Below are 11,190 nucleotides of genomic sequence, written 5' to 3'. Positions count from 1 at the left end.
CTTTCTCTGAGTAACCGATTCTTTCTTTCCTCTCCTGCCTTTTCACATGTACTCCATCCCCTTAGTAATAGACACATTGTAATCCATGTGCATTTTTCTGATAGTTTAAGGAGACAAAAAATGGGGCAAACAGAATTTTTCTACCATTCACAAATCTGTTTTTATCAGGACACTGATTGTTATGTACTTAGCAACTGAGAATTTAATCTTTGAATGAAGATTAGTCTGAGGAAGTGGGATGGATTTCAAATTTCTTAAATAAGCTTATGGGTAAGGCATAGTTTATTCACCATTTTAAAGGAGAATTTTTTGGGTCTTTAAAGTCTATACCAATTACTCCAAGAAAATAATCTCATAGTACAAGAAACTCTGCCTTTAAAAAGCAGGGAACCTTCTTTTGCAGAATTTTAGGTCTAGATGTAATTCTAGGTTCTTAAAACTAATTTAGACGTGATATAAAACTAACTAAGCCAGAAAAATACAACCAAATATTTAATAAACCAATTCTGATATATAAGCATAAACCAGTTAACAGTAAGAGGTAACACTTTAATGGTAATAAACTTTCTTAATTTACTAGTAGAATGGAAAGATCATAAACTCATTTTGATTCCATTTAATTAAGGTGGCTTTTGTCTTTGTTGCTTTTAGTAACTTTGAGTACTTGGGCTCTGATTACACAAAACTTCTCATTGGAGATCTTGTGGTAGGATGGGCTGAAATAAAGCCTCAAGTTTTAAAACAGCCTGATAATTCTATTTTCTTTCCAGAAAGCAAATAACTTTGGGAAGTACCTTGATTACATGGAATAAAAAATTTTAGGTTTCACATATTGGTAATGTTAAGGTAATGCTTAAAATTTCCTTTCTTTGAAAAATGACATATTACCTATATATTTCTCAAAGGCCCCTTGGTGATACAGACTGCCTGTGTTTTTCCCCTTCTCCTCCATTGCTGGGTTAATAAATTTAAGGGATATCAGCAGAACTATAGTGTAATGATATATATGTATACATTATATATACTGTATATATACATTATACAATGTCTACATTAAATATAGAGTATATAATGTCTACATGATATACAGTATACAATGTCTACATTGTATATATAGTATATATATATATAGACATTGTATACTGTATATTATGTAGATATACTATATATACAATGTAGACATTGTATACTGTATATCATGTAGACATTATATAATGTATACATATATATGTGTGTGAGAGACTCTTGGATAATCCATTAGTAATGAAAAAATTTGCAACCCGATTCAATTATATAGGAACCAATGGCAATTTCTGTTATAATTGTTTTCTTACTAAACAAAGCATAGGATTTTGTGCATTTCTGAAGCCTCTTTCCCCTACATTAACTTGCAAATTCAGAACAGTATTTATATGTGTGGTTTTTGGGTATGGATTAGCCCTCCTAAAGTATATAATTCCAATAATTATCAGTGACAGAAGGGATGAATAAATTATGCTTCAAGCATAACAAAATTAACTATAAAAGTGGTTTGCATAAGCTTTTCTTAATGCATGTGACTATATTAAATTTAATATTCTATTCAACTGATATGGCCCTGCAAGACTCTCAATGAGTTATTAATCTTGAACCGTAACATTGCCTGCTTTGGGACAAAAAAATGAAATGGAATTTAAATGCTGCAGATGTCATGATGTTTTGAAAAAGCTTTTTTTTTTTTTAAATTTAAGCACAGTAATGATGTGAATTGCAAATTCTAGCAGCTTGGATGAGTGAAATATCAATGCCATGTTCATTTTTTATACCAGAATGCAAGGATTAAGCTTTAGGACTTGCTCACAAAATTAAACCATCGTTCTTTCTGGTGCTGAGAGCTTAGCACGGCTGCCACGAAGTAAGGAGAGTTTTTTTTTCCCCTTTCTTTCTTTAGTAGACAAAGAATATTACAAGATTCACTTAGAAATACTGAAGAGAGTAAAAATAACCTATTCCCCTTTTGAAGGTTGGTGAGTGCCTGAAGACCACAGCACTTAATCATAAACCTGTGCTCTGTGCTTTGATTTGCTGTGGTATGGGTCATGAAAAAAAAGGTTCCACATATTTACAATATTTGATCAAAGGGAGAGCTGTGCTAATTAAAAAGAAGTCACTTTGTAGGCTGAAATCTAAGTTTTGAGGGCAGGTTTGTTATGATTTCATTTAAATGTGAATGCACTAAATTATAATTTAAAATGTACAAAATTTGCAAGAGGATTGCTATCACATAGCTCCCCATACACTCGTTAAAGTACTGGTCTGAGTTTTATACCATGACATTCACAGGCAATGAAGAGTTGGAGAGGCAGGAGGAAGATTTTCCATCCCTTAAGCTCTTCCAAAGAACACAGAACAAATTACTAAGGGTATGTTTACCTAGACAAAAGCCTGAGAACTCATAAAAAGACTTGGAGGTCACATTTGCCCCTGAGGGAGACCATGTCCTACACACTTCTTATTTATCCTGAGAGGCAACTATATACACATTACAGGGCGAGTACCCTGGATACAGGCAAAATGCAGCTCAATAGAATCTTATTTTTAACTGCTACATTTATCCACATGAAACATCCTCAGCACTGCCTGCTTACCTGTCAGTTACGGAAAAAGACTTCCAGGTAGCAGCAGAGGGTAAATGAAGGGGGGAAAGTAGAAAGAAATATCTGGCCTAGGTCTTTTTCCTCACTGATACCTGTGTGTGCACACAAAGATCTTGGTGAACTAAATCATGATTTCTGACAACTTTGTAAACTGTTACAAAGGAAGAGAATTAAATTCTAGGCTTCCCTCTTTAAATGAAGATAAGATATGTGAAGTCCTAAAACATTTCTTGGGGAATTCAGACCACCACCACAAAAGGGGCACGAATGTGTGCATGTGCTCGTAAGGGCCTGACTTGGGTGAGAAGTATGGTTTGCATCGTTTTCTGTTCTGTCTTTGATCACTGTGCTAGCTGCTCTTTTGCACAGACTGCCACCCTGGTCATGCTTGCTTCCTACTGCTCTAGCTCTTCGTCACATTCTTTAGAAGCATTTTCCTCAACTTTCACAGCATGTTCTCTGAGGGCATTTCCTGATCTAAAGAGGGAAAAACAACTTTAACCATAATATTGCAGAAGCATGATGATGCTTATTTCTGGCCAGAAAAATGAAAGACCTTGGGAGGTCCAAGTAATTCCCCAAAGAAGATTATATTTACTGATATAATCTCACCTTGGCAAAGCAGAAAGCTAACTGTTGTTGGAACATGTCCTGCAAACATGCATTACCAATGCAGTTCATAGCACCAACTGAGGAGTGTCTGTGGCATGCGACAGCAGCCCACAGACTGCAGGAAGTAGAAAGTCTGAGAAACATCAATGGTCCTAGGTGTGAAAATAGATCTTTGTCCTTCACATTTAGAGGCTGTGCTTTTCTATTTACAGTGGCCTGAAATGGTAGGATTGCTGTGGTTAACACATTTAAAGCCCTTGCTTGGTAGGACTAGTTCTATAATAAATTTGCTTTTGACATACTTTAAAAGTGGAACATATTTTTTTTACAAAACCTAGTTAATTAAAAAAAATAACCTTAGAAGATGGCTGCTGGTAATGCAGTCTAAACTCGCTGTTTAGGATTATAAGCAGAATAATACAAATAATAGTATTCTGCAGGAGGACAAGTCCTGAGGCCAAGGGTGGCACTGTTCTGTGGCTATGTCATTTTCTTCTTAATGGCAGTGAGCTCTTTCAGAAGGTCACTGAATTTAGGGCGGTTTTCGGGCTTATAATCCCAACATCTCATCATAATTTTAGAAATATCTTCTGGACAGTGTTGAGGGGCTGACATCCGGTATCCTAAAGACACAAGAAGAATACGGAGTTAAGATACAAATGTTCACACAGGACATTATATACAGGCATATACTGAATGTTACCATAAACCACACACTTAAACCACTTGTCAGAAATTCTGAAGTAAGATATACACAAATGCCTATCCTATTTGCTCTAAATATTTGCTTGGTTTTGCAGCTGAAGAGAGGTAGAATCTTATAAACACATTCAATAGTGAAGAACAAACAATGGGACAACTGTCAGACTGTTTGGCAGTGCTGCTGTGCTGTGCTGTGTTGTGTGTCTGGCAGGAAGGAGGTAAGAAAGGCAACCTCTTAAATGCAATTCTCCAGCCAGGGCTCCCCTGGGTAGCTGACATTAGGGCACCAGCATAGTCTCAGGTGAGTAGTTTGTGCTGAAAGGCCTGGACTATAGAAGTGCATGTCACCATCCCCTAGTTGTGGAACACTACAGGGATCCTCAGACATTACAACATTGTCAAAAACATACTCCTGAAGACTTCAATTGCAGTATTGCTAAGGAGACTTACTTGTCCTGGGATTAAAAAAGAGTAGGAGGTTAAGGAAAACTAGTCAATTTCCCTTGAAAACGGTAAATGGTATATACTGGTGTCATGCCAACCAGGAAAGAGGTGAAAGCTTGTCTCATTAAGGTGTTTTGTGGTAGGAAAGCTGAAGCCAGGCGGTTCAAAACGGATTTTTTTCCCTCTAATATTTCTGCATTAATCTGACCAGCAGACACTGCTGCCCCTGCAACTAGATGGGAATGTTAACCATCGTTCTTCGGCTCACCTCTTTCCACTTGTTCTCGTGCTTGTTGATTTGTCATTCCAGGATACGGACAGACACCTAAGCTGAAGGTCTCCCAGAGGAGGATGCCAAAGCTCCACACATCACTCTCAAAACTGTATCTCCCTGGAAGGGATAGTAACCATAGTTACTATATAGTAACCATAACCAGGTAAGGCACAGGGGACTCTCTGGTCAAGAAGTGTTGCCCTCCTCTTTACTGGTTTTCTCTTCAGGCTGCAAGTTTAATCAAACCAGCTACCAAGTCCCTTGCCACCACTGCCCATCAAAAAACAAACACTGTGCAGGCTTATCTTCCCTGTGGTGAAACCCATAGAAATCTGTGCAAAGCAATGCTGAGGAGATTAAGAAAAGGTTTTTGCAATCCTGTCTTGTGCTTGCATACATCATTTTCTTTCCCCTAAAATTACAAACAAACTTAAGGCAATAAGGAAAGTTTTTTAACTTCAATTTTTTACTCATTTCTGTTTACAGATATTCTTACATGCTTAAAGGTCTCATTTTCTCCACTGATAGTTTCATTTACGGAAAATATATTTCTCTATGTGTTTTGAATGGAGTGGAAATAACATAGCTGACTGATAAAAACAATTTCTTTAAATTACGTGGTGTCTTGTTTTGTCAAAATATCTTGGTGCAACTGTTTCATTGAGCTACATGAGCTAAGGATCTTAGAATTTTTTTTTCTTTTTGGTAGCCTTCAGGAGAGCACAGAAATAAAAACCTAAGCAAAAATGTCCTTCAATAGACAGATGTGAGGTCAAGAAAAGGAGGCAGTAAAATCCATTCCAGGGGTCCAAGAGTCTCTCCCGACAGATTTGTGTTATCTATTTGCAATGGTGTTGAGATTTCTTAAATGATTCTGTTTTCTATTCCTCTTGTAGTACTTCCCTGAACTCTCTGCCATACATAAATGCTCATCTAAAAGAACTGTTACCTTAAAATAGAATGACCTCTTCCCTTTCTTGAAAGGAAAATGGAAGGAAGAGTGCCTGTGTTAGTTTGGAGTGTACTATCCGCTCCAGCTGTGTGAATTAGCTCCTTCTCAGTAGATAGTAATTATGGATATTTACTATGCTGTTTGCTACGAAGATTAGTTTTCTTTTCTGTACATCAGCTCTTTTGATGCGTGGCATCCAATCATGGAATACTTTTTATGAAAGTCATACAACTTTTTCCTTTTGCTGGGACTAGCAAAAAGGACCATCTGCTTGCGTGGCTGGTGCCTTACTACTTGAGCCATGATTCTAACCTAAGTTTTTTTTCTAAGAAAAATGCAATTGTTTCTAACATATTTATAAGATGATTTCTTTGGTGCTTTGTATGTCCCTACCCCATGGTATAACCCCTGCTTTCACTGTATTTGATGTTGGTATAATTTGTGGAGGGGAAGGGAAAAAACAAATCGCTTACATAGGGATACAGGTGGACCCATTGCAACAATGAGATGTACAAATCATTATGTCGAAAAACGAACTTTACAACTTTGTGGGAGAGAGAGAGAGGGGAAAGGAAGGGAAGGAGAGGGGAAACAAATGAGGAGGCAACAATGCTTGATAAAAAAAAAAAGTACTCATTATCTTGCCCATGTAATTGTAACCCCTGTGTATGGTATTTTCACAAAAAAGTTAGATAGAGTTACATATCTTATTTTCAAAAGTACATATTTACATTCATCAAGGAGGCAAGTTATATATGTAATACAAGATCCACATTCTGCAACTGAAAGCTTATAGCCTACTTTTTGCTGGGTACCTTTAACAGGTTAACATGGAGGCAGGATCATATAGTATTTTACTGATTTTCTATTTCTTATATGACTTTCATAATACCCTTTGCAGAATAAAGGTACAGTAGATTTCACCTTACAAATTTGTTCTAGAGCAGAACGTGGCTTGTCCATGTTATACAGCTAAGGACACATCTGATCTAGGGTTTCCCACTAAAAATCCTGCCTTCCTCACACTTCAGATTATATATATATATACCACGTTAATTAAAGGACACATTGGTACCAAATAACAATTTGATGTTTATAAATACAGTACTTGAGGTGAAAGCTCTAGGGATAGTAGCTATCTATGCCAAGAATATGGTACCAAAATTGTTGGGGGTAGATTAGTCAAATCAATGACTGAGAAATCTTTCAGAACATGGTAAGAGTATTTGCCTTCAAAAAGGGAAACTATGTGGTTGGAGAGATGGGGGAGAGAGATATTTTATTGTAGTCCCATTACTATTGTTTATTTTAAAAACAAGCGTATTATTTAAGTCTACAGCTCTAGGTCTTAAGTTCTGAGAGGTTTGTTGAACAGGTGGTGTTTGTGTTTTTTAATGTGCCTTGAATCACAGAGACCTGAAAAGTATTTCTTCACTCTGAGGGAAAAACAGTTTTAGAAACAAGAAAGTATCAAGTCCTTGAGAAACAGGTACGTATTAAAGAATTGAAATTCTCAAAACGTAAAATCTTATGAGAACCACAGTTTCTCAGGATTGTCATGAGACTTTTAGATTCAGAATTGTCTCTGTGCATCACATAATGCTGCTATCCATTGCTTCTCTCATTACCTCTAAAGTTTCTTCTACCTTTATTGACATCATTCTGCATCTTAGAAAGTGCATATTAAAGATTAATGAAAAATATCCCTCACTACCTTGAAATGCTTTCGAGTCTGTTAGAGTTATCTAGTCAAGAAGAAGAATTTTACCAGACATAATTACTTTTTATAGTGAAAGGACTTTTACTGGCTATATAATGTAGAGAATCTGGCAAACAGTACTAGCAAATTCAAGAGGGCTGGATTTTACTGGTAAATCTTCAACGACTTAAGTTCATTTACAACTCCCTTAGTGTTTACAAATGTTTTGCCATCTAAAGACAAGCTCTGAGTAAATACAAACATTTTATCCTGTCTTTTTATCCTGTGATTATCCTTCCTCTAAACTCTAACCCTAGAGTAACAATACCCAGCCCATAAAGGAATCATTATAGAAGCAACTGGGTTGCCTTTTTCTCTGGATTTTGAGGACCAGTAGGTAAGCTCGCAATCACTAGAAAATTCACAAGACCCTTTGGAGTGAGGATTACTATCTCTGGTATCTGGACCAGCTTCCGGACCAATTATATTCTTCAAAAAGTGAAATGAAATTAACTTAAAACTCTTAGAATAGATCTAGAATAACTGAATATAGGTACTCTGTGTACCCTTGCATTCAAGTATAGCTAAAAGGTAAGAACTCCTCAAACATCATCAGCAGATGAATGTACAGACTATACCCTGTTTTGTACAACTTCTGCTGATATATCATAGTGTATCTATAGAAGTCTTACTCAGTCTTAAATGCTACAATATAGAAAGAAGTCAGACATAAAAGGTCATATACTATATGATTCAACTTATAAAAATGTTCAGAGGCTTTAAATCCACAAACAAAGAGAATAGACTGGTAGTTGTCAGGATAGGGCAGAGAAAATACTTAATAGGTACAGTTAGATTTGAAATGTTTTAAGATAGAGATATTGGTTTGCCTAACACTAAGACTTGTACTAAATCTCACTAAATTGTTTGCTTTAAAATGGTTACCTCCATCTGATGTGACTTTCACCTCAATTTTTGAGGGGAAGCCTCGTCTATTTTTTAGACATTAAGATACTTAAAAATCCCTATATTTTATGAAGTACTGTAGAAAACAGGCTGACTCTTTTAGAATGAAAAACTAAAGAACTGACTTACTATTTTAGGAATTTACCTTTAGATGAGGTTATTAGACCATTTATGACATTCAAAGGGACTGTCAGATGGCTAGTTTTAAGATTTCTATATATAAGATGTGTAAATACAAATAGTTAACAGTAAGTTAAATGACGTAAAGTTGTATTGAGTCTCAAATGATTTCCAACTTGCATTCCGCTCTACCTCTGTAATGCTGCTTATGAATAATTTGTGCTGATACAGTCACTTTTTAATAAGAAGAAAAGGCATCTATTCTCACCATAATTAAGAGCTTCTGGTGCCGTCCACTTAATGGGAATCTGCTTTAAGCCAGAGGATGAATACACTCCACCATCCTCTTGACGAGACATTCCAAAGTCACTGATTTTCAGAACATTATTTTCACCTACCAGGCAGTTTCTTGCAGCAAGGTCCCTGGGTTATAATAAGACACAGAAAACACCTATTAAAGCAAATTGAAAGCAGCTTTCACATTTATGACTTCCACACTTTGCATTTTTTACATTTTCAGTGTATATATAATGAGGTTAAGAATGCTTGTGATTTACCAATCCTCCCATCTTTTCTGTAATAGGTAAAAATCACCCAAGAGAACATTTGCATATGGAACAGGACACATGCTAGTTTTCTGAGCACCACATACATTTCCATTTAAATAGAAAAACACTGGTTGTAAGGTTAAAAGAGAAAATCAGAGAGGAGAAGCTAAGCAAACTTGACATTATTTCTCCTTTGACTGCCTTTCCTGGGGCAACATTGCCCAAAGTAGTTTTCTATGATAGAATGTTCTCTATCTGCACTGTGCAAAAAATGTAACTGCCTTTAGCTCTGTGTGGCTAGTGTCTGACTGAGAAACTAAAACTTTCATTTTACAGACTTTCAGTTTAATCATTAACAGACTATCCTGGAGCATCTACAGGTTAGGAAATGGCAGAGTGCCAAGAAGGTTGACAACTTCCAAGTTTCTACTGCATCTGAGACAGCCAAATTTTACTTGATGGTCTGTCTCTCTCCCTTCATCTTGTTCTACTCTCAATCATTCACTACATCTCAGCCATGCTAAGCTGCTCCTAGTCTCCCAAATGCAAAATGACTTCCCTAAATTCAACAAGCTTGTTTCCTTTGTCCTGAGAGTTCCTTCTACATATTTGCATATCTGGTTCTTCCCCACTCATTCCTTCCCTAAACGGCCTCCCTTCGGAGAGGTTTCTCTTGACCAAGCCTACCTGACAGGAAAGACAGTAATGATCAAAACAAAGTTACTTCTCTAATAGAGAGACATTCAACAATCAAATCCATATATACAGGCATATATGAGACCTCTATGTCATGTAGTGCTGAGTGTTAAGGGGAGAGAGATTTACAAGAGAATTCTAGTTTAGGTAGGCTGGGGTACAAAGACCTGGTAGATCAGGTTCATGGTGGCCCAGAATGCCCGTGGCCTGCTAATGTCCATTTCTTTCATTTAGTAAAAGGACACTTATATTAGCATATGAGTTGAACATTTTGCCATGCACTGTAAAAATGCCATATATATTAAGTTCTCCCCTTCAGCTAGGTGACAACCTAAGTTCTGGCCAATAAAGTGCTAAGTATATAAAAGTTTTAGGCTGTTTCTGTGAAAGCAAGGAGACACATCATTCAGTTTCTATCTTGCTAACTCAATGGGGAGATGGGAATGTGATCAGACACCTTGTACAAAGAGGAAACAGTCACACTGGAATAGCAGCATGAAATTAAGGAAAACTGGACACATTCTGCTTACTTTTGTAACTTGTATTTTTTTTCTTCATAAGTTTGCTATATGTTTGTTAAATGTAGTCAAGACTAATTCAGTAGTATGGGAGTGGACCTGGCTTTAGACCCAGGGGCTCTGAAGGTCACAAAGAAGCATGGGAGGAGGGAAACAAAGCGAGAGGATGGCAGTCTTAAGAGGTGAGAAAAACTTCTCAAGAAGGAATAGTGATCAACTCCACTACTACTGAGAAGACAAGAATAAACACCTTGAACTGCCCCTGGATACTTCATGAGACATTGAACAGGACAACTTCAGCAAATGGTGAGTTCAAAAGCAATGAATAAAAAGTAGACTCATGATTTTAAGATACCACTTGAGAACATTTTCTGTAAAGGGGCACTGAAAAATGGGGAGGTGGAGAGGAAGTTCAGGTCCAAGTAAATTATCCTCCTAAGATGGAGGATATTAAATATAGATATGTAGGTAGGAATCACGTGGTAGAGCAAACAAAACTAATGCAGGAGAGACAGAAGACAAGGCTGAGGGACACCCTCGAGAAACAACAGGCGATGAGGTCCAGCTGTGCCTTTCAAGTGCACAACACCATGTGGTATATTACAGGTGTTTATTTTATCCTGGAAACATTCTCTGCTGAAGGCAAGTTGTCTACTCTATGCTGTATTTAGTATCAAATGCAGCCAAAACCAATCCACAAAAGTTTTGTGGATTTATCTTTGGCATGCATCACTACATAGTAAATATGCCCCAGGACTTTCAAAAACTTTTGTTAACACAGGAAGACCTTGAGAAGCTGACATATAGACAACTGAATGGTGATGCTAAAGGTGTTAGGTTATTGAACATAACTGGACAGAGAAATAATTAGTAGGAAAGTTTGGTGGTAGTATCTAAAGCCATTCAGAGTCGTAATTTGCTAACATAGGTTTTAGTCATTAGATCATGTCTTACCAAGCAGAACCTTAAAAAGAAGCCTTACCAAGCAGAACCTTAAAAAGAAGCCTAAGTTTAAAATTAAAT

General features: G+C 36.8%; 1 protein-coding gene across 1 annotated transcript in view; it reads right to left on the bottom strand.

Annotated features, from left to right (window-relative positions):
* Nucleotides 1–474: 474 nt before the first annotated feature.
* The window catches only part of Fer (FER tyrosine kinase), a 365,128-nt gene continuing 354,412 nt past the window's right edge, over nt 475–11,190 (bottom strand). The window contains exons 18-20 of the mRNA XM_042692002.1: nt 8,674–8,828; nt 4,663–4,785; nt 475–3,871 (exon numbers count right to left, since the gene is read on the bottom strand). Of these exons, the coding sequence (XP_042547936.1) occupies nt 3,729–3,871; nt 4,663–4,785; nt 8,674–8,828 (421 nt within the window). The 3' untranslated portion in view covers nt 475–3,728. The remainder of the gene's footprint in view (nt 3,872–4,662; nt 4,786–8,673; nt 8,829–11,190) is intronic.

Source organism: Dipodomys spectabilis, unplaced genomic scaffold, assembly GCF_019054845.1.
Source record: "Dipodomys spectabilis isolate Male_0828 unplaced genomic scaffold, ASM1905484v1 ptg000147l, whole genome shotgun sequence".
Taxonomy (NCBI): domain Eukaryota; kingdom Metazoa; phylum Chordata; class Mammalia; order Rodentia; family Heteromyidae; genus Dipodomys; species Dipodomys spectabilis.
The sequence above is the reverse complement of the archived record's forward strand: the minus strand, read 5'-3'. Positions and strand labels throughout refer to the sequence as shown.